This window comes from Lasioglossum baleicum, chromosome 4 (assembly GCF_051020765.1).
Source record: "Lasioglossum baleicum chromosome 4, iyLasBale1, whole genome shotgun sequence".
Taxonomy (NCBI): Eukaryota; Metazoa; Arthropoda; class Insecta; order Hymenoptera; family Halictidae; genus Lasioglossum; species Lasioglossum baleicum.
In genome coordinates, this window is record NC_134932.1 from 21,184,987 (window position 1) to 21,210,036 (window position 25,050).

The 25,050-nt window shown below is 36.4% G+C and overlaps 2 protein-coding genes across 5 annotated transcripts in view; both read right to left on the reverse strand.

Moving 5' to 3' along the window:
• Window positions 1-1,776, reverse strand: part of Trp (transient receptor potential) — a 34,616-nt gene extending 32,840 nt beyond the window's left edge. For 3 of the 4 annotated variants that reach the window (XR_013008811.1, XM_076422045.1, XM_076422043.1), the window contains exon 1: window positions 1,677-1,776. The gene's annotated coding sequence lies outside the window, so the exon portion shown is untranslated. The remainder of the gene's footprint in view (window positions 1-1,676) is intronic. The other variant, XM_076422044.1, reaches the window with a different exon arrangement.
• Window positions 1,777-4,598: 2,822 nt separating this feature from the next.
• Window positions 4,599-19,014, reverse strand: LOC143207784 (FMRFamide-related peptides). The gene is made up of 3 exons (XM_076421562.1): window positions 18,821-19,014; window positions 9,816-10,228; window positions 4,599-6,842 (listed from the first exon to the last, which is right to left on the reverse strand). The coding sequence occupies exons 1-3, from the start codon at window positions 18,821-18,823 to the stop codon at window positions 6,635-6,637; spliced, it is 624 nt and encodes a 207-aa protein (XP_076277677.1). The 5' UTR covers window positions 18,824-19,014; the 3' UTR covers window positions 4,599-6,634.
• Window positions 19,015-25,050: the final 6,036 nt, after the last annotated feature.

Here is a 25,050-nt window from a genome sequence, read left to right on the forward strand (position 1 = left end):
CTTATCTTTATGCGAAATAAATATGTTCTGCATTGGTTGTGGGGGCAGCAGGAATAAAATAAAAATTTATTTCATCTCTTAACGACCCTGTTTTATACTTCACCCAACTAATTTTTTCATAAATCCATAAAAATCCGCAGTCTCGTCATAAGTAGATGATAAAATAATTTTCTATATAATATAATAATTTTCTTCCTTAACATGACGAAAAAACGGGTTTAATTTCGTTCAAGTTCATTCAGTTTCAATTCAAAACGAAAAATAGACGGGTTCTAATATTTTTAATTTAGAATTACCGAGATTGAGGCCACGTAAATATCTCCTTTATTTTTAATGGCACAAAAAAGATATTTATGGAATAATTTAAACGGTACCGAAGGGGAGGAATATCATAGAAGAACAATTTCTTTCGTCCGGTTATGTTTTCATAGTTTTTTTAAGGTCATCGTTATTTTTTACCGGGAAAACTTATTTCTTTTTATTTCGTCTTGTTAATGACTTAAGCATATTCAAGTGTATTTAGTGTATTTTTTATTCCATAAGATGGAATAAAAAAAAATAAGTTTGCCCGGTAAAAAATAACGATGACCTTGAAAAAACTATGAAAACATAACCGGACGAAAGAAATTGTTCTTCTATGATATTCCTTTGATTATATTCCTTCGATACCATTTAAATTATTCCATAAATATATTTTTTGTGCCATTAAAAATAAAGGAGATATTTAGGTGGCCTCCTTCAGCCGAGACACCCTGTATTATAAAAGGAATGACTAAAAATTTGAATCCACAGTTACAACATCTCAATCATAACAAAACTACCACCGTTAACACGTGGGAAGTGTTAAATAATAAATGACCTCAAGTCCATCGAGCTCCAAATCCCCACCACCCCACATAGTGCTTCCGTTTGTCCTCAATTATTCCAGTAGTATCTTCGCAATCTCTACACCGCACTAGTTTCTTCTCAATCGCAAAAACCAACAAGAAACAAATTAAACGAAAAGCAACATGAAAATAATATTTCCAAAAAAATCCCCAATAAAACTGTCTACCAATAGAACACGACACAACCCAAAAACTATTATAAATTAATTAGCTCTTTGGCATTAATAGCCAAAGAACTGCATTATAAATGACAAGGTATCAGCCACACATGACCGACATATTAACAGAAAATCAAAATCGCGTGTGGACATGTTCTAAAAACTGACCTAGTACACATCCTCTTTTTATTTCAGCAAGCTTCTGTACAGTTTTCTAGAATAATATTCTTCAGTATTTCCTCCAAAAACTATTAACAAATATTGAGTCAGCAAGAAAGTAGTTTCGGTATTTTTTAGTGAACAGATTTCAATCTTTTTATCCAAGCAATGAACTTTAATCAATGAAATATTTTCCATTTTGTTCGATGATCTTCTGCCATCTTTCTGGCAGCTTCACAATTCGGCGCTCATAAAACTTCTTCTGGTCCTTATCGACAAAAAACTGATCCAAGTGCGATTTCAGGTCATCAAATACCGAAATCACTTTCTTTCTTTTTTTGCACGGCACAATAGAGAGGATTTTGTTCAATGGCGTTGGAATCGAAGTTTCGTTAAAACGAGCACAATAGCAATTGTGTAAAAATCACGGTGTAAGAAATGGAAGGTTGTTTTCCATAGGAGCCTATAGTACCTTGGCAGTAGGTGTCGGTCAATATGGGTCCATGGCAGCGGTGCACAGATCCCAAAGATGATGGCGAACGTCGTCAGGCTGAAGCTAGGCCGCGCGAACGATACCGAATAAAGGGAAAACCGTGCGTTCGCCAGCTCTACATAGTTCAGGGAAACCTTAGTACGTCGGTCAGCCGGGGCATGGATTAGGCACAAACACGTGGGTCGTATCGGGACGTGCTGGGTTAGGTCCCATACCGCATCACATTGCGCATCCACGTGCACAACGCCGAGGATGATCAACCGAATCGTAAACAGGTTCGAGTCTAACTGGACAGCTTCGAACATTCATTAGACAGCCTTCTCCGATTAGATCATTGATGTTCGAACTCCAGGATTTTCACTTCAAGAAATATACATATGTATAGGGTTCTCCAAAATAGACTATAGGAAGTTTATTTTAAATAAGAAACATACTACATATTTTTAATTTTATTGGTTCTTTAATTCGATTATCAGCTATCATCTACGACAATTACAGTGGGTAACGAAAGTATTCGAACGCCCTTTAAAACAGAATAACTTTTTATAATTGTACCAAACGACCTGATTTTTTTTATAATCAATTAGAAGTATTGGTTTATGAAATGATATGCAAAAAAGATTTTCCAAAAAATTATAATTTACAAGGTTACATGCAAAAATAAAAAAGGCATTTTTTAACCTTTTTTATTAGGGCCCTGAAAGAAAATTTGAAATATACATATGTTTTGTAGATCTAGGTGTAAATTAGTTATACACATGCTGAAAATTTCATCAAAATCGATTAACATACACACGAGCTACAAGCGATTAAAAATGTCGAAAATCGTAGTTTTACACGACTTTTGATCAGTTTCTGCTTAAAATCCACAAAATCGTACTTCTTCCGATGCGTGTCGTTTTTTCCAGATAGCGAAAAACTGATTCCAATCCATCTCGTGGAACATTTTGTCAGCTTTAATTTTGTATAGAATGGTCTTATCGCTAGGACGCATAGTTTCCGAGATATCCGCGCTCAAAGTTCACGAATTGTGAAAAAGAAATTTTTGCCTTATTTGACTAGCTAACTCTTCAGCACAATTAGTGAACTTTGAGCGCGGATATCTCGGAAACTATGCGAGATAGCGAAAAACTGAATCGAATCAATCCTGTGGCACATTTTGTCAGCTTTAATATTGTATCAAATGGTCTTATCTCTAGGACGCATAGTTTCCGAGATATACACGGAAAACCGAAAAAAGGGACCTTCTACGTGCCCCCCTGCACCCCGCTCACCTTCTAGGAGTGGGGACTTTTAGTATGTTTACCTCATCACTAGTCCAAACACAGACACAAAGTTAAAAATTGTGTTCCTTCCATTTCCCTCTAGAACTTTTCGTTGACTGGAGTAATATTTGAATAATGTTTTGCAATAACTTGCAGTCTCGTCATTTAAAAAAACCCGGAAAAATCGCACGTGTCTCCAGCATTTTGTCCAGATGATCCTCTGGACGCGACGCGCGACGTGTCGTGAACGCGATGAAAGTAAAACAGGGCCTAATACGGGCGAAGGTTCATTCTTCTTCGTTCATGTGCGTGGGTATAAACACGTACAGCTGGTAACCCGATTTTTTGTTCGTCACACGGCCGCCTATTTGGGGTAGCATTTAGGGGTTGCCTTGTACGTGCTCGGACCGCGGGATAGTTTCGGACAGGATTGAGAGAAATGGCGCAGTTATGGTTGGGGCCGGGAATGAAGGCGTAACCGGGTACCTCGTTTCTTTTAATTTTCGATGGCCGCAGAGTGCTGGCTAGTGTACGGGCCATCTGGAGCAAGGACGATAGCGCCGAGGTGGATCGAGATCTTTTATTTCTGCTGTGTCTCCTAGATCCCTAGCTGACAGGATCCTTTTGAACACTTTCGAACGCTTTGTGTTCGTACAGGTGACACGTTTCTTTCACGAGACTCGAAAGCTCATTTTTATGGTAATTCGTCCAATCAACATGGATCTGATTAAAATGTATGGAGAGCCGAGAAGATGAAGAAGGTAATTGTTGTGATGAAGATTGCCCTTCCGGGTCGTTACGTTAATTGCTTCAATTTTCTCTGACAAACGAAAGTCAAATATATCTGTGGTTGTCGGGATAAGCGCCGCATGTTACAATTTCAAAAATATTCGAATTTATGCATTGATTCAACTTTATAGTATAGGATTTACTTATTTACTAGAAAAAAGTCATGAAAATAAATTCGAAAGACTCAAAAAAAGTAATGCAATTTTGCCGATTTCCTATGGCCAAGTGATCAATTAGCATTAGTGATCAAAACTTTAAACGGAAACATCTCGAAAGCGAAAGTATGCGACATGCGGCGTTCTTCCTGACAACCACAGATATGTGTATTAAGATCTAATATAATTAGATGATTGCGCGCGCATAAGTTCATGCCTGATTTTCATAGATGTTGCAAACTGTACTGCACGGCGGAGTGTAAAAAGATTATACTTTTCTACAATTAGAAAAGAATGGCGAGACTATATGATTGATTAATAAAGATGTACTCTTTGAAATTTAACCAATGAATTTTATTTTCACATCGGGCACGAACTTATGCAATCATCTGATATTATAGCGAATGCAAGAGTTCGAGAAAAGGAATTTTTTAATAATAATATGTAACAAATAAATTCGACTAGATCGTGGTAACAGTTGAATCGGTGACTAAAGAACAATCGAAGAAAGAAATGAATCTGGAGAATGAAATAACGCTGCAAGAAAAATGCTTGTTATCGCGCACACGAGATTATACGTACGCTTCCGAAGGGATCCAAGTGGTCGACGGGAAATAAATAATGATTTATCTTCGACGCGAGCTGAAAGGGGGTTGGGTAAAACACACAAAGAGAAGACCACGTTTTCAGCCACTTTTTTCCCTTTAATGTATACGCGTGTATTAAATTTACATTCACTTTAAGAACGACGTTTAAGGTTATAGACAATGCGCACATTACCGTAATTCTAACTCCTATCGTAATTGGAGGGTATCGGGGAGGAAAATGGCCGAGTCCATTCCGCCTGACCTGAGCGTGACGTTTTTGTACTCTGTGCAAATTAAAATTGGTGTCTCATTTCTTTCGTCTGCTGCAATGTTGCAAACTTTGCAAATTTTTAATTCCGTTTGGTGCAGTCGTTCCAATTATAATAAAGTACCATTTTGATAAAGAACAGTTTGAGAAATGTGCGAACTGAAAATCCAATGACGACCTCGTTAAAGCCTCAAAATATTGTAACCTTATTTCTTTCGACTACTTCAATATTACAAACTTTGCAATTTTTCATTCCATTTGGTGTGAACGTTCCAATTACAATAAAGTACCATTTTGATAAAGAGCAGTCTGAGAAATGTGCGAAGTGAAAATCCAATGGCGACCTCGTTAGAGCCTCAAATTTTCGTAACCTTATTTCTTTCGACTACTTTGATATTGCAAACCTTGCAATGTTTAATTTTACGTGATACAGGTGGTTCAATTATGATAAAGTACCATTTTTACACAGAACAATATTGGAAATTATAGAGACAGTTATAGAGACTAATATTTATAATTGTGTGTTCAGATATTAGTTAGCGTCGGAGATACAATAGGCGTCGAGTCTCGGATTGTAATTAACACTTTTCAACGACGAAATTGACATCGATTGGCAAACAGACTCAGCCGCGATTCTCCGTGGATTCACCAATTGCAGAATGGAACAACGATAAACGTGTCGTTTCGACAATGACGACACATTTTCCCGGAGAGACAGTGAGAACGATCCCTAAAACGGTTCACAGCGAGCCGTGAAATCGTCATCAGCATCGAAGCCGTTTAATGATTAAATCTGTATATGTACATTGAATACGCGGTGGAGCAGGTGGATGCACATTAAGGTACCCAGACGAAATACCTTGGAACAACGTTATTCGTCGGCAATGCTGCTTGATCACGTTCCTCGAAAATAAATATTTAACATCATTCCACTTGCATCGAATCTCTCAAGAATCGTTCGAATTACATAACCGTTTAAAAAAATGTGCGCTTCGCATACGGTTTAGAAGTACATAGTAAATAAAATACTAAAATTACGTTTCCTGTAGACATATACATATATACAGTTCCCTGACAAATATTACAGTCAATAAATAATTAGTTATGAACAGAGTTGGGCAAAAATTGTATTTAAATAATTGCGAATAAACTGAGTGTAAAACCCACTTGGAAAAAAACCAAGTTTATTCGAAATTTTTATTTCAATACAATTTTTGTGCAACTCTGGTTATGGAGCTCGCGCGACTAGACACAATTAAATACTAAAAATATAAATATTCTCACTCACGTTAAAGATTCCAGGTACAAGAATTGTGCGAAAACATGTGCGTTGTAGCTACACATATCTTATTTGAAATTTGAAGATCACTGATTGATCAGAGAACAGCGAAGATCGAAATGTAAGAAACAGTTGCTATAATAATACAAACTGAAATGCATTAAGCACCGACCTTTTAAAAATCAATGAGCGATGCTTGCGTCACATTATCTGGCAAAAGGGAGGCAGAGCTCCAAGCCGAAATGAAATTGCAGAGAGCACTACCCGCGGACGGTGCGCAAATGAGGCAGACCTCGGCAAGCAGATCGCGTTTCTAATAGAATAAAAAACCGAGAATGGAGGCGTCCGTGGGCATCGCGGAGTAGGCGAGATTGAATCAGGCGAAAATGGAGGACCTGGATAACTAATAGAGGATCGACCGATGGAATAACGTTGTCCGTGAGAATTTTGCCAGGAGTGCGACGAAGCGTCACGGACGTTCCGCAGATGTCCCGTTGACAACGGACAAATTCTCGATTACGTTCGCGATGGATCGTTTCCCGGCGGCCGACGACGACGACGACGACGGCGACGACGGTGACAGTACTCTTCTCTTTACTCGTGCTTCGAGCCGTCACGCTCCTCCAGGAAGTCCAGGGTGTTTCTGTGCTCGGCGTCCATGTTGCTCAACACGTTGCAGAGGCGGAGTAACCTCGCCTCGAACGGCTGCAGGCTGCCCTTCATCTCGTCGTTCAACAACAGGTCCGAGCACATCGCCGTCATGTCGATCTCCATCGGATAGATCTGCGAGCTGCGGCCGAATCTGTCGAACGCAATCGTTCTCAAATTGAGGGGAAAAAGAAGACTGCCCATGTGGCTGTCTGGCCAGCAAGAAGATATACCGACTCGCATACTCGTCCAATCGTGGGTGGCCAATCTACTTTTCTGTTCCGAGACTGTTCTAAGGGTGTACAGTGGTACCTCGGTATACGCCTGCTTTGACGTGACAAATTTTGCTCGGTGTACGACATAAATGTTTTGTGTGAATTTTCCGTCATTTTTAAATAATTATCTAGGAGGAAAAATTCACGCTAGAACTACCGGATGAGTCGAAATGACTTGCTCCTGATTTCTTCTATTAGAAATATTAAAATTATAAATATGTTTTTCCGAGAAATTTTTCTAGTCAACTTCTCTATTGAAGTACATGTTTAGACAAAACTGGTACAAAATCTAAACAAATACAATTTTGTCATTATTATAGGGCAATGTGTGCCAATTGAGTTTAGTGCTCGGTAGATCTAGTGTTAAGGATGTTCTAGAGGTACGATGGGAGACAAAAGTACAAGAAATTCGAAATCCAGCAATACATGGCAATGAAAGCCATTCATGAGTATATTTTGCATTAAACTTTTGCGAATACTGTACCCTCTGTAGCTATATTCAGTGGTCTACACCTCTACACTTGTCACGTTTCCATGCTAGTGAGAGACAACACGATAAATTTGACGTTTTGTAACAGTTTATAATTTTTTTGCTCTGTAACTGTTTAGTGAATCCTAATAAATTTTCAACATAATTAATTACATAATTTTTACTACATATAAAAAAACTGGAGTTTCTAGTTGCGTTTTTTCAAGGTTTAAGTAGGGTTTAAAGTGGAATTTTAGAATTCTCCATAAGGAGACGCGTTAAAATGTGCACAAACTTGAAGTTGCTATAATTCTTAAACGGTGCAGTGAATCGAACCCAAACTTTGATAATTGCATTAATTTAGTAAGAATTATGTCTTGTCAAATTTTCAAAAATTTTGTTGCGTTTTTATATACCTCCAGAACATCCTTAAATTAATAATCAATTATATTCGGAGTTGATGTGTATTGATAACTGACTGAGTTTTTTTCTACGTGAGAACGGGTGAATCATTTTTACGTTACTTCTTATGCGAAAGGTTGGTTTGGTATACGTTCTATTCGGTATAAATTCAAACATCAGGAACGGCTTAAGGTCGTATACCGAGGTACCACTGTATTCTGGTTTTTCATCTTCGGAAAATCGATCTTTGGAATTTCCTTTAAGCGCGGCTGGTCTAATTCAATTATATTATTAGTTGTGTAGTCGTGTAATTAGTGGCTGTCCCCATCTACTTGTCTGACCAGCGAATGTGCCAATCTACTCTTCAGTTATCACTAGATTTCATGCATTTATGGCAGAAATGAAGAAAATTGTGAAGAAAAGAAAATTTCAAAGTATCAGTGTTATCGCTGGAGCATCGCACTTATTTTTCAGAAATGTACTTCACACTCTGGTCTCGGAAACCCAAAGTTTTTTTTTAGAAGACAAAAAAACGGAAAATGTGAATATTTAATGGGTTTAATATCCCACCTCGATGTTTCACTAAAATGCAAACAAGCCACCCATGCGTATGTCACATTATAATTAATGACGCTCTGGGTTTCCGAGACCCGCAGTGCAGTTCCAGTGTTAGAGTTATTTAAAAAAGAGGGTTTCTGCTCTGTGCCAGTTCCTAGTAGTTGAAGTGAACAATTTTTATTTTGCATAAAGATCCACTATCAATCTATCATCGATAGATTCTATGGGATGATAGAAAGAATTTGGGGATGTCAATATACCATTTGCAATCCATGAAGATTGTTAACCCTTTGCACTCCGAGCTATTTTAACTCGAAAATTAATCATGTCGTCCGACATAGAATATTTCCATTCCCTACTACGATTTCTTGAATTTCATACAGTAGCGGACAAAAGTTTAAGACCACTCTAAAGAAGGCGATAACTTTTTTAATATTGTTAATAATTTTTATTAATATTGTTACTATACGATTTCAACTTTTTTTTGGGAAGCTAGAACAATTACTTTACTAAAGGATGTGAAAAGAAATTTTTTCAAAAATTGCAATTGATCGGAATTGTTGAAAAAATACTAAAAGTTGAATTTCTACCTTTTTTATGTGGGCCTATATTGAAAATTTAAAAAATACGTTTTGTAGATCTGTGTCAATTAAACATATTCTGAAAATTTCGTCAAAATCGGTCGACGTTGCAATGAGCTACAAAAGTTTAAAGATGGTAAAAATTGCAGATTTTCACGATTTATTAAAAAAGTTATCGTCTTCTTTAGAGCGGTCTTAAACTTTTGTCCGCTACTGTATACCTGTGGTTGCAAGGAAAAACGCCGCATGTCACAATTTCAAAAAATTTGAGTTTATGCGTTAATTGAGCTTTATAGTATAGGAATTACGCATTTACCAGAAAAAAAGTCACGAAAACAAATTCGAAAGGCTCAAAAGAATAATGCAATTTAACCGATGTCCTATGTCAAAGCATTAAATTATTGATCGAAACTTTAAACGGCAATATTCTCGAAAGTGAAAGTATGTGATATGGGGCGTTCTTCCTAACAACCACAGATACAATACCTAAATGTTTAGTAATTGATTAGATACCGACGTATTTAATAATGTAAACAATATTTTGATTAACGGTACAGCAATTTTTAGCGTCGCCTCGGAGTCACAAATCGAGTGCCAAGGGTTAAAAAAAGAGCAGATTTATTTGATTTCTGTCGCTAGTAATCGATGCAGACAATTTTTATTTTTCATAAAGATCATCAGTCTAATCATCACTTTATATTATCAGTCGCCTTCCCAGTCTGCTTGCTTGTCTCCCCAATAACAGCCTTGACCTATTTGTCTGACCAATCATTGTCCCTATCTACTCGTACGATTATGAAGCGTGCCAGTTTCACGTGTCCGGTCACAAAAGACTCACTTACCTGATGAAATTCAGGTCGTTCCTTCTAAGTTTGTAGTCCCTGTCGGCATTTCCAGCAGCCTTGAAATCCGAACGACCGAACCTGATGACGATATCCGGCGACTTCCAACGAGGATATCTGTTTACCGGCGAGTTTCCGTCGCTCTCACCGCCGAGGATGTTTTCACCGTGGCTGTCCGGGTCGCTACGGCCGAACCTGATGAAAGATGAACCTTTGTTGCTTCGTCGCTCCTTGGAATCAGAATCGTCGGGGCGACTGTCGACGCTGTGCCTCTTCAGCACGTACTCGAAGTCGCTGGGAACGTCCTTGAAGATCCTCAGATTGCCGTCGGCTTTCAGTGGCGTTAGTATCGAGGAGGACACTAACAAGCAGTTGCAGAGGAACGGCAGCACGTACAGCGATGACAGCATGGTCTGTTAACAATCGAACGGTATATTGTGTTGAAACTATTTTTCATTGTTCTACTACTGTGTTACCCTTCTGTGATTATTCGAGATGGTTCCAACAAACTGTAGGTGATATTGTAGAGTTAATTTATCATTTCTTTTAGTTATTATTTTTCTAATTGACTGCAGTAGGGCCTCGATTAACCGGATCCCGATTATAAACAAATTGCGTTTAAATATGGTTATGTATATAGGGTTCACTGCAGAAAACATTGACTGGAAACAATGGCTTTTAAAACCATTTACAAGTTATCTAGAATTCTCTATTTCCTTCAGACTCGAACAACAACAATTAAGATGTATATTATATTCCGAAATACATCAATTGAATTTCCCTTGATGATTAATTATCAAGGGAAATAATTATTATACATTATATTGATTATGCATATATGATCATATACATATGTATATTGTACTGATTATACATATATATACATATATATTATATTGAGATATATTATATTTATATATTATATTGATTATATATATGATAATATATTATCATGTTGAGAGATATATAATTATCAAGGGAAATAAATTTTCGAAAATAAAAAATTTATTTTGGAATCTAATATACATTTTAATTATTTCCCTCGGGTCTCGATTACCCATCGGGCTTAATTTATCCGAGCTGTTTGTCTCCCGATCAAGCCGGTTAATCGAGGTCCTATAGTATAGTGTATCTATGAACTAAGTTGTTAAAGTCTGAAGAAAATAGACAATTGTAGATAACTTGTAAAGGGTTCTGAAAGCCATTTTTTCAGTTATTGTGTTCTGCAGTCAACCCTCTATGTATAGACCAGGTTCCCCAAGTATGAACAAAATGTAGATCATATATGTATACATAGCAAGTTACGGTTTAGCCTAAGTTCACGTACGCCAAAAAGAAATGGAGAAAAGGTGCTGCAATGGTAAGAAATGTCACATTATTCACGTAACCTGGCGCACAAGCAGGTAACATCGTTATTATGTAAGTTCCAAGAAATACAGACAACTTTCCATTGAGCCGGGAATACAATAGGCGGGCAGTTATCAAGATCCAAAGTATCATAATCGAACAATGGCCCCGAGAGTAATTTTAGCGATTCCCTTCTGTCTATTTTTCGCTCGATGTTTATCTGTTCAGAGCGAATAAAAGAGGAAATATCCACCGTTCGGATGTTATATCGGGGTTTGATCTGGAAGCGGAACGAAGTCTGTTGTGCGGCTCCGGAAAGAGAACAATGCGAACACCTGTTGTACCTGTAAAACGCTGCGATTTACTTCTCGAGGAAAGCAGACTAACGATTTCGCAGCTGTCCCCGAAAAGTCTATTAAAATCTGATGCACACCAAGAGATTTAAATAATATTGAACAACGGAAGATTAATATTTCCGTGTTATCGTCGAAACGAAATTCGCATTTCTCTTTTAAACTGGCGTTTTGCTCGAGGCTAACATTTTTCGAAGCAGCTAATGGCAGTCTTCGTTCTTGTCTTTCACACACTAATGCAACAGTGTGTAACTAACAATAAGTTTGCTGACTTAATAAAATACAACAGAATTGGATAGATATTGTTCAAGAAACACGTCTTAATAAATGTTTTAATAACGGCAGCAATTTCAGTTGTAAACCAAACAAGTCTCTCTGAATAATATAATCTAATAATTCCCTTTTATAATCTGGTATGTATTACGATCGAATTATTTATTCGTATGAAAGACGAAGTTTGAAAGAGGAGGTTCCGGTAGGTGGAATTAATAATAGAAATATTAACAATAGGACTAGTTAGAGTCAAGAGTCACTGCTTTTAACAAACTAGATTTATTCGAGAATATTTCTTTATAGTCTATTCATTATCTTTAATATTTCTTTTGCGATATAAGTGAAGTTACTGTCAAAATAAAATATCGTATTTTCGATAGTTAGTTGGTATAATATTCCACCGAAGAGTTGAAATCGTTCAAGAAATTGTGAAACGAAAATCTAGAGACCGGTGATGTCAACAGGTGAAGATTATGTCAAGAGGAAGTATATTAACACATTACCGACCGATGGTTATTGCATAATTTTGAAAAATTATGTCTAAACACTGTTTAATGGTACCTTCAATAGCAACCGCAATTTTCATTGTGAACTAACAAGTCACCCTCAATGACGTCATCTAAGAGTTTCATTTAAGATTACAATGTAAAAGAAAATTTCTATGGTTTCTTTTGGTACAGCAGAATTATTGAAAATCTTATTATGTATCCCCTTGCCGTACCTTTTCTTTAACAGTTACAGTGATTAGAACTTAGTCTTGATGCGCAAAAATGTCGTAGATGGGAAAAGAAAATGTATAATTTTTGTATGGCTACGTTTATTTGAATGCGTAAATATTGATTAATAGACTGCGGATCTTTATGCAAAATAAAAATTGTCTGCATGGATTTCAAGAAATAGAAACCAAATTGAATGTTATTTCTTCCCTTAATGATTTTAATAGAGGAGAAATCATATGTTGGCATCTTCAATGTTTAAAATTTTCCAACAATTCTGAATTTCATCTACTCGATTTTGCTATAAATGCATAAAGATCCGCAGTCTATTGATTACAAACGAATCAAATTTTATTTCATTCATTGTTAGAACCTTCATTTGTTAAGAACCTTCATCACGACTCCGGCTCGTCAAAGTACGGCAAGGGGTTAATAGGCTTCCGGTAGGTAAAGTGTTAACTTGCAAAGTTTAACACTAAACCTACCACTGCCGGTCGAATGACCGGTTTTATATTTTATATCTTACAATTATTGAAATTATCAAGTTGCTTATATAGAAACCGATTCGATAAATTTCTTTATCCCAGAACATATTGTAATAAAAATGGTACAAAATCTAAATAAATAGAGTTTTGTCTTTTTTGTAAGCTAAAACAATCGCTTTTAGTGCTCAGTAGATTTAGTGTTTGTAAGAAGGGCTTGCCATTAAATGAAATTAATCTAAAGAGAGTTAGTTGATATAACGAATATGTAAAGGGCGAATGATAAACTGAAATGATCGATCGTGCACCCCATAGAACCGATGACGCACAAGTGTTTCTTCGCAAGAGCCCCCAAGGTTAGGCGAGTGGAGGAGCTGCGTGCAAGATGCTGCGAGATTATCGGTTGCATGGACATAGTACGCCCCGCGATAAATAATATCGGTCTGTTATTAGCTGTCTTAACAGGATGTTTAGTAATACCCCGAGTTATACGGAGCAAGATTAATATACGTTGGCTTGCGTTACTTTAATGAACCGACGACGGTCACCCTCCATAATGGCGCCGCCTACAAACTTGCCCACCATAGGTTTCCGTTAAAAACGTACACGTTTACGACCGACTCTGGCAAAAAACGCTAGCATTAATGGCGTAAAATAGACCATGAACGGTCGACGAACGACGCAACTCGTTATTATTATTTATTTACGTCGAACACTCTCCTCTCATCGTAAAGCATGTTGCGGAAACTCTCCGGACAAATAAACACACGTTATTCTGAACAGTTTGCGCAAATATCTTTGTGCAAATATTTTTATACGCAAACACAGAATCGAGAGAGAAAAATTGTTTTACGTTCCACAGAGGGTACGAAATTTTTCTAGGCTTCTTTACACGTTTTTCCTTGTTCACGTTTAAAAGGAATACAGTGATACCTCGGTATACGTCTGCTTCGGAGTACGTCCAATTCGGAATACATCCTGCTTGGACGTGACAAATTTTTCTCGGTGTACGACATGAATGTTTTGTGTGAATTTTGCGTCATTTTTAAATAATTATCTCGGAGGACAAAATTAACACTAGAACTACCGGATGAATCAAAATGACTTGCTCCTGATTTCTTCTATTAGAAATATTAAAATTATAAATATGTTTTTCTGAGAATTTGTTTTTAGTAAACTTCTCTATTGAAGTACATATTTAGACAAAACTGGCACAAAATCTAAACAAATGCAATTTTGTCATTATTACAGGGCATGGGGCAATCTATGCCAATTGTGTTTAGTGCTCGGTAGTTCTAGTGTTAAATTAACACATTACCGACCGGTGATTATTGCGTAATTTTGAAAAATCTATGGTACATGGCTAAACACTTTTTAATGGAACCTTCAATAGCAACAGCAATTTTCATTGTGAGCTAACAAGTCACCCTTAATAACGTCATCTAATAGTTTCATTTAAGATTGCAATGCAAAAGAAAATTTCTATGCTTTCTTTTGGTACAGCAAGTTATTGCAAATCCTATTAATAGGCTTCCGGTGGGTAAAGTATTAATAATCAATTATATTCGGAGTTGATGTGTAATTAACTGACTGATCATACACAAGTAAGGACAGTCAAACCAGCTGAGCCTAGTGAAAAGCGACAAAAGACGGAAAAGAAAAAACACCAGAATTTCAGGTTTATTGCAAGGGGACTACTCTTTTCTTCCACAGAATAGAATATAATTATTTCTTTTTGTATTTTAGCATTAAGCAGAGTTTTTTAAAAATCTATAATGAAATCTCTTTTTTATTTATGTATTTAAACAGTGTTTAAATTATTTTACAACCCCATTAATGTAGATATAATATCAATAGGAGTTTTTTTAACATGAAAACGGTTTAATCATTTTTGCATTACTTCTTATGGGAACGGTTGATTTGGTATACGTCCTATTCGGTAGAAGTCCAAACATATACCAAGGTACCACTGTAATTGCTAGAGAATATTTGACTTCTTTCATTTTCAAAAACAAAAATTATGCGAAAACATAGAAAAACGTAGTTCTCGATGCTCTATTGAAAGAAACAGGAAACCAATTACGAGAACAGAGAAAATCTTCGAGTCTATTTGATGATTGAAATTGAGAGTACACAGAACTGAGATGAAACGTATTTTGGGTATAGCTGGATAAGATAGTCAAAAATGCCCATGAACCGAATTTTATCGGCGATGTGCCATTCGATAGAGCACCAAGAAAAAACATACCGTGCAAATCCTGTATCTCGATCTGGAGGGTAGTTATGGGGTAAAATCGAAAAGTCGGTTTTTGGCCTATTTTCCCTAGTTAATGACGTTTAGAAATTCTGAGAAAAATCTGACACATGTCAAGAACCCAAATACATACTTTGCAATTGGTTTCAGATTTTTAGAGTAAAAATCCTGCTTGTAAAAAATCAAAAACCTCAAAAAAATCGAAAAAATGCAGATTTCACATGGAAGTTCTCGAGTGACAACATTTATATTTTTACAGTGGCGGTATATTCTTATAAGTATTGTTCATGAATTTTTTCAGATTTTTTGGTTTGGTGCGCCGTTGTTAAAAAAAATATAAACCAATTTTTTCGACGTTTTTTCCACGAAGAACTAAGCTAACCTTAAAATTGTTACGTTCTATTTATTCTGTAAGTCTATCAGGCTCTGATAAACCTTGAGCATTGTACAGAAGTAATTAAGAGATGAAATCAACTTAATTAATATTTCTACAGTATAAACATTACATCTAGAAATGAAAGTAGGAAAAGAATTGTAAAAGTTGGTAGAAAGGTGATCTTTTGGAAAATATTGTAAATAATTCACGTTGACGATTCTGATCGAAGAGCTTCCTTCAGAGATGGTATATCGTGAAAATGTGATATGCAATTCACGCAATTAGGGTGAAAAATTGAGTTCGCAAATTGTGTTCGAGCAACGCCGCCCCTTGGCTGTCTTCCATGGTGCACGCGGCGTCCTGATGGCAATTTCTTTCGACGAACTTGCAAAAAGGGATCGTGCAAGGCGGGAGGTTTTGCCAAGAATTTTAAATATTTGCTCGGGACGAAACGCACTGACAGATCGGCCCGCGGAGACTACTTGCGAAAACGGAACGCGCGATTAATTCGATCCGAGATGGGAATACACGGTCACACGAATTCCAACAAAAGCCAATACGAATTGCTGGACTGCATTTCCGCGTTTATCGAACGTGCCATCGATTCGAACTCTCGAATAGTGAAACTGTCCTTTCAATGCCAAAAGTATCGAGAACGAATTCATTTAATTCCTTTTTTATTGAAAGATTGGAATACATTTCGTAAAAGTTGCAACAGCGAGTTTGCCGAGACTGTGCGAATTCTGATCGTATCAAGTACAATGAATTTTATGCAATTCTTTTTAATAGAAAGATTGAAATGTTAGTGTTTCGAACAGATCAACAAAATGTTTGTAAAATTTGACATGGGCTTCTCGTTACTTGGATAAACGTTCATCGAGATAAGAAGCTTCTTCCAAGTGCTGCTTTCGCGGATTAATGATTATAACCCTCTTGGATTGAAGATTACGCTGTCTACTAATTGTACTGCCTACTGCCATGAAAAATTCGATATTGAATTTTTCATTGCTGTCCTGCGAGATGTAATCTTACAGCGATTGAAATGATAAATAATTGTAATAGCGTAAGATGCGGCACCCAAAAATTTATCAAAATATTATCATGTACGTACTATGTTTCATCATTGTGTTATATTCATTAATAGACTGCGGATCTTCATGCATTTATAGCAAAATTGAGTAGATGAAATCCAAAATTGTTGAAAAAATTTAAAAATCGAAAATGTCAATACATGATTTCTCCTCTATTAAAACCATTAAGGGAAGAAATACCATTCAATTTGATTTCTACTTCTTGCAATCGATGCAGACGATTTTTATTTTACATAAAGATCTGCAATCTATTCATTAATAATAAGAGTTAATACTTTGCGACGTTATCACGTGCAGCAAGTACGTGCCAGTAATCATCTAAACTATTGTTTATACTTATAATTGTACTATTTAGTCATTCGTTCGGGCGGCATAAGCAGCGAAATCAAAATACAATTTGAACCATTCAATAATTATAAATCTATGTATACGCAACGCTTTTCTATATTGGTCTATGTTATTCCGATATTGATGTATACGATTTATGATTTACGGAAGGTTATTTTAAAGAAAAAAACATTTAATATTTAAATACTGAGAAAATCTGCCGCACAGCCCTGAACCGGAAACAGGTAAAATTAGTGCTGCAAACGATTTGAGAAAAAGATAAGATGGTCATATTTTGTTATTGCATTTTTACAGTGCACGAGAAAATTGAAGAACAATTCCGAAGTATAAACCGACTTATTGTTAACCCCCTCTACTGTAGATTTCGCAAAATGCACCGACAGAAAATAAATAGTCCGCAATATTCACAGAATCACCGTCACCAAAAAGTATCAAGAATAAATTCTCCGATAAGAAGAGCAACTTCAATGTGTAAAATAAAATATAAATAGGACAAAGGCTAGAAAATTGATGAACAAGGAAAAGGTAAATAAGCACGCGGTGTCTCACGGAGCACTCGCCATGCGTATGCTAGAACAAATGTGTGTCCAATCGTAAAAACAAACAACATTCGAAATCAATACAAAGTAAAAATAAAGTAAATTTACACTAGCGAGAGGAAGGCGTGCAAACTGTCGCAAAAAACTGAACTACACAATATCTCGCGTTCGAGCCTTCGCCATATTGTAAACGTCGAAGATTGCTGTGTACTCAATGGTGGAAAAAACAAGAGGAACTTCGGATCGATATAAAACAAAAAGCGATTAACATTTTGCAGTCCTTTATCGAATATGTGACTCGGCTTCACATATTGAAAGCGGCACTGGTACATTCTCAGAATATTTCTCTTATCGTTAGTATTAGAATTGTATATAATTGCATATGGCTAACAACATCAACAGTGGACAGACAAAAAGAAACTGCGAATATATCACCGGAGCGCGAAGGGTTAAAGGTGGATAAGAAAAAAAGAGTAAAGATATATAAAAGTTCGCGAAAGCAAAGAAGAAACGTAACTCGCAGAGCACTCGCCATCCAAGTGTCGCGGGCAAGTGCAATCATAAAAAGCAGACAGGTCTCTAAGACAACGTAAAATAAAAAGACGGAGAATTTAAAACACCAAACGGTCATTTGTTTAAGCCTGTCAAAAAGGAACGCGCGATACCTTGCAGAGTAGTTAGCCATTTAAATATCGTTAGTTTATTCAACAATAAAAAACCACAAATGAACTCCAGTCCGTATGAAGACAAATACCAAAATATACGAATGGCAAGAGAAAAGGAAACTTTAAAACAACGCAAACGAAAAAAGGAAAAATAAATTTGCAATGCAAAAAAACCACGTGAACCGACATCCTCTGTTTTGTATTATATCTCTATTATTGTTTTTTGTTTGTTTAAAAAGAAACTTACGAGAGGTAGAAAAACATTCACGGTATCGTAAGTGTTAGGGGTGCGTGTTCACCCACTGGCAGCAGAAAAAGAGACTTTAAGTCAACACAAACTAAAAAAAACGTAAATTTGCACGGTAGAAAACGTCAGGAAAATTGCAGTTGCATACGAACGCGCAGTGACGACAACGTGGACCATCAGAAACAAAAAGTACATTGTTCAAAAGTATTTCTCATTGTTTTTTGTCATCGTTCGAGTAATTCAAAGAGAGATGATAAAAATTCACGATAAAATGAGAATGAAGAACAACACACAAGCTGTCACGATGCACTCACCATGGTCGTAAGTGTTGGGGGTGCGTGTGGACTGTGGACGACTGCCGGATTGTGTATTCCGGAGTAGCTAGCTCTCTCTCTCTCTCTCGAATTCTTCTCGCGGCTTTCCCGGAGACGGAAAGAAGAGGTGAAAAAAGGAAGGACAAGATATCGCGCGTACGACGTCGCGGCGTCGGCGACGCTTGCGGCCTGTTGCTGGTTGGAAACGAGTGTGTCCGGGGTTAGAGATGACACCCTTTATATAGAGGCATCCTCTCCGCATCCCCGCATCCTCTCTGGCCCGAGAGACAGAGAAACGGGATAGCCTCACCTGAGTTATGATTGGCCGAGCGTACAACACGATACCTCTACATTATTTTGATTCAATTACACCACCGGCTACCGACCTACGTAATCTCCCCTTTATTATTTATGACCGCCCGGCGAATAATAATCATCATCGGCACGAACCAACCTGCCGCGTCGCCATTCGCCTTCGCCTTCGCCTTCGCCTTCGCCTTTCGTGGTATCGGTCACCTTCGCGAGATCCAACGATGATGACGCTATTCGTCGCCCAATGGATCCGCACAGACTGACCTTGATCAGATTGTTGGTATCCTTCACTGGATAAGCGATTTCTTGATCTGCGTCAACCTGCAAGCAAGATATGATCAATGCGATGATGGTTTTACGTCGACCTTAGCTATCATTGCAGATCTTACCATTTCTTTCTTGATTCAACTACTCCAATTCTTGCTCATTCAAATGAACATTCCAGTACTCTTAAATCGATCAACAATTTCTTGATCTATACCGATTTTTAAGCAAAGTATGATGAAGAGGATGATGGTCTTCAAGATAGTGATGATGTTCTTAAGAAGAGGTTTCTAGACTTTTTATAAAAATCGCCTAGATGAATTTTAAACTTCATTGATTCAGACCTTGAACCATGTAATTCATTTATAGAGGACTTCTCGAGCCGACTTTGAAGATGAAGAATAATGAGAATGAAGTTGAAGAAGGGTTTCTAAGCTTCTCTCTTGCAAAATCGTCGAAGTTAAGTAAACACTCAATATTTAAGTGGAAATGCTGATTTGTTTGAATAGGGAGGTTGGTAAGAACTTGAACGATTAATGAGACCTGTTTCTTTTCAATGAACAAATGATTTTCAAGAGCGCGAATTATAACGCCGAGAAATGTGACTTTCGGAAAACTCTTCGGAGATCCACGGGGTTTAGACAAATATTAGTACTCGAAAGCCGGCAGTGTTTGTTTTTAATCATTTGTTTTGTATTTGTTTTTCATTTGTAACGCTGCCGACCTCTCGTTTATTACTGTCACTTCCGTGAGTTCCTGTTGGCGTTCTTAAATATCCTTGGCGGGATTAGCAATCAGTGGTGATTCAATGAAATGCATGTGTAATCCTTGATGAGACAGCTTTTGGAGCAGATAGATTGCAGAATCGCGAAGTCCCAGGTGCGATCAACTTTCCAGTTTACTTGATAAAGTAACAATTAAGTGTTTCTGTTATATGCATTTCTTCATCCCTTAACCGAAGCAAGGTCGATAATGCGACAACACATCGATCAATTACGGAATTTCTAGCCGTTGAGAGCAATCGCCAATGAAGGTTAATTATATTCTAGAAGAAAAAGTGACTTCTAGTTCGTATGAAAATGGTATTTAAAGTAATCAACGTCGAGATAGAATGACATACAACATGTGTCTACCAAAACCTAATTGGTTTTTATTCAAATTAAAGAGTCCGAAAATTTTCTTCCGAACAAAATGGCCGTATAAAATGAAAAGCGATAGACAAGGATGGGAAGTAATCAACAACATGTAAATATTTAACTATTTTCAATTGAATTTCTTCAAAAACGAAAGAAAACGTTATTCGTCGAAGCAGTTTATTCCTACGAGACACAAACAGTCTACTATTCTGTTAATCGTTAATCCTGACATACCCTGTATAGTATTTCGTGAATGGGGAACGAAGTGCAACAGGTACAGACACTTGTTTTCTAGGGTTGAATCTGGGTCACCCGTTTCCCGCAAATTTCGCTTCAATTTCCTCTGCGTGCCATCCTTAACAAAAAAAAAATAATCCACTCTGTTACCATTGTAACTGAACCTTAAGATTCGCGAATTAACGTGCAAATAGGTAACGTGACATATCCTAATCACGACTGAAGAAGATGAAACATTTTTTGTCTGTATTTCACGAGGGTGTTATTAACTTTGAGCCTCTTTCCATTCGCAGTAAGCATTGTTCTCTCAATAAAAGAGCCCGGAAGTCGTTCGTCACCCTATTTCACGTGTTCCTGTACAACGAATAGGCGGGAAACAAAATTCGTCGGACAAGCTATGCGAAAATGAAACGCGCGGAATGCAACGATGAATTTTTCAGCGTCGCGCGTCGCCCGGAAACCACGGTATTAAAAAAACCGTATATATTCGTTCCTTAATTCGGACACAATGGTGCCCGGCCGAATGCGTAATACGACTTATTAATAATGTACAAGTCTCTATTTACATGGAGATCAAACACGAACAAATTAAACATAAATTATTGCTCGTACACTCCGTAATCGTGTAAATTTAATTTTCTAAAGAGTTTCACACGAGATAATATAAATACGCTGTATAATTTTAGCTCATTCATTTACACAATTTACTATACAAAAATATGGAACAAATTACGAAATAATTTTCTCCGACTATAGGGAGTGTTGTTCCTATAGCAAATTAGGGGTTGAATCAACCCCGTCCAAACAGAACCGTTTCCTTTTTTTAACCATCATACACGTTTCTCAAGGTAAAAATTCAGACAATCAGTGCGTGTAAACAGTATTCGTATGCCCTTTAAAACAGAATAACTTTCTTATAATTGTACCAAACGACCTGATTTTGTATAATCAATTAGAAGCATTGGTTCACGAGATGATATGCAAAAAGAATATATAAAAAAAACTTTTTCTAAATTACGCTTATATTGAAATGCACTGAAAAGAAGAAAATAATCTTTTTAGACATTAGTGACTATAAAGAAAGCGTTGAGCGCTAAACTATATTGACGTGATCTTCGTGGGCGCTCCACGCTTTTATTTATAGTCACTGATGTCTAAAAAAATTATTTTCTTCTTTTTAGTGCATTTTAATATAAGCGTGGTTTTTAAAAATTTTTTTTATATATTTTTTTTATCTTCTACTTTTTAGTCTTTTTAAATGGAACGCAAGATACAGTAATACTGGTATGAAATAGTGAAATATAGAAACACAAGATATGGAAATGCGTGAGATAGAATGAGGGGATGACTCCGAGAGACGACGCACAGTGAGACCTTTCGTCCAAATCGGAGACAAAATCAAAGAACTTTCGATAGAAATGAGATAGAGCGATGAAATTTTTTAAAAATCAAAGCTGAAACTTTGCAGAATATGGAAAAATAGGGAGATTATGGTACGAACGTTTTATAACCTTGAGAAAATTCGTTAAACTTTCACAATTTCAAGAAAATTGCGGTTTTTTCAATACCACGTCACCAGTACCGTATCACCAGAAGTGATACTTCATTATGTTTAATTTTATTGTGTTTTATATATATGACAATACAATATACCTTCAAACTAGTGGGTTATCAAATCATTTCAACGAAAAAATGATTACATTAGTTCTATTCACAAAAATCGATTTCTTGCAAAATCCTGAGGTCGTAGACAAATTTTGAGACCAGATTTGAAATCGGCGTGAAAAAATCTACAGGAAATGATGTGTAGCATGTTAAAAAAAAAATTTTCCGCACGTGGTATTGAAAAACCCGCAATTTTCTTGAAATTGTGAAAGTTTAACGAATTTTCTCAAGGTTATAAAACGTTCGTACCATAATCTCCCTATTTTTCCCATATTCTGCCAAGTTTCAGCTTTAATTAAAAACAATTTCATCGCTCTACCTTATTTCTATCGAAAGTGCTTTGATTTTGTCTCCGATTTGGACGAAAGGTCCCACTGTACGACGTCTCTTGATGCGGAGTCCGAAATGATCCAAAATGGAACTGAATGAACGGAACACCACAACCACACCGAGCTCCTTCGGTGCGAAGAGGGCCAGTGGAGTGGGGATGAGTCGGAGTGCGAACAAGTAGTGGAGTAGGGAGCGCTGGCGCGCGGAGTGGGGATCGCTGAACGCGATGACTACCGAGCGTCGTGTGACGAAGTGTGACGATTAATATTAAAATTTTTTTTCTCCTGAACGCAGTTTTTTTTAAATTTGTTTTTTAATATTTGCATTGTCCTTCAGTTCTGAGCTATGTTTAAAGTTACAAGTCTCTAGCTCATCGGCAAGTGGTTTAAAATTCGATTACAAGATTTTTTACGCATACAACAACAATGACAACAATGACAACTCGGCAAGCTAATATAAGCGTGGTAAAAAAGATTTTCCAAAAATTATAATTTACAAGGTTATATCCAAAAGTAAAAAAGGCATTCCTAAAAATTTTTTTATTTGGGCCCGTAATATTAAAAATTTAAAATATATGTTTTGTAGATCTATGTAGATCTTGTAGAAAGTTTTAAAAAATGCCTTTTTTATTTTTGCATGTACCCTTGTAAATTATAATTTTTAGAAGATCTTTTTAGCATATCATTTCATAAACCAATGCTTCTAATTGATTATAGAAAATCTGGTCGTTTGGTACAATTATAAAAAAGTTACCCTATTTTAAAGGGCGTACAAATACTTTTTACACGCACTGCATGTATATACAGGGTGTCCCACATAAATGGGAACACCTAAATATCTTTCGTATTTACAGTCCTATCAGAAAACTTCAGAGGACAAAGTGACACTATTGCAGGGGGCAAATATGTATAATGGTAAAGAAAACAATTTTTTATGTCGTGTTTTTTAATGAAATTTCAAGGTCACCAATGTTTTTTTAATGGAATAGTATATTTGATAGACAATAAAAAACTGAATTTAGTGGATACCACCTTTTTGACCTTGAAATGACCTTGATCTTCCAAAATTGGCGTTCCTTTGCGTGGTCCATCTCTTCAGGTATTGTGATGAAAAAAATATTTGTTGCGTAATGTGCATGGTGTCGATGGACCAAATATTTGGCACGAGTATTTTTTTCCGAAGGTCATTTTTTCGGAGTTATCAAGGTCATCGATGTTTTTTGATACATAACTACATTTTTATTTTATTGCATCGTGTAACTGATCGAAAAATACATTCAGATATGTATAATAACATGACCTTGAAATGACCTTGATCTTCGAAAATTAAAGTTTTACCTTCAGATTAAACTCAAGGTCATGTTATTATACATATCTGAATGTATTTTTCGTTCAATTACCCGATGCAATAAAATAAAAATGTATAGTTACGTATGTATCAGAAAACATCGATGACCTTGATAACTCCGAAAAAAATGACCTTTGGAAAAAAATATTCTTGCCAGTTATTTGGTCCATTGATGATATGCACATTGCGTAACAAATATTTTTTGCATCACAATAGCCTACAGAGATGGACCGCACAAAGGAGATCAAGGTCATTTCAAGGTCAAAAGGGTGATATCCACTAAATTCAGTTTTTTATTGTCTATCACGCTATCGTAAAAAAAATATACTATTCCATTTAAAAAAACATCGGTGACCAAATTTCATTAAAAAAAGCACGACATAAAAAATTTTTTTCTTTACCATTATATTTGCCCCCTGCAATAGTGTCACTTTGTCCTCTGAAGTTTTCTGATAGAACTGTAAATACGAAAGATATTTAGGTGTTCCCATTTATATGTGGGACACCCTGTATACATACATATACAAATACTGACCATTAAAATATTATTCCATTAAAATATGACATTAAAAATTAAACATGATTTGTTAATTTTAAAGGAAAATGCAATATTAGTACTTTTTAGAACGTTAAAAAAATATCTTCATCTGACGGGTGTAAAAGTAAATAAGTAGTATGCAACTATTAGTACTTTTTAGAACGTTAAAAAGATATCTTCACCTGGCGAGTGTAAAAATAAATAAGTAGTATTTAAATGAGCTTGATAAACTTGACGAGGACGCGCGAAACACGTACAGTGTAACTGTCCAAGATAAGAATAACGCGAGCCTGTTAAGCGTACAACGAATTTACAACGAGATCCTCAAGTTTAAACAATATTTTAATGCTACTCGAGCCACGCGTGATCGCATTTCTTCGAGGATTGACTTTTATTCACGA

What these genes read in the sequence shown, in the direction of transcription:
- LOC143207784 (XM_076421562.1), bottom strand. An exon ending in AACGACCTGAATTTCATCAG is followed by an intron (nt 6,843 to 9,815) that starts GTAAGTGAGTCT and finishes TGCGTTCGACAG; the next exon opens with ATTCGGCCGCAGCTCGCAGA.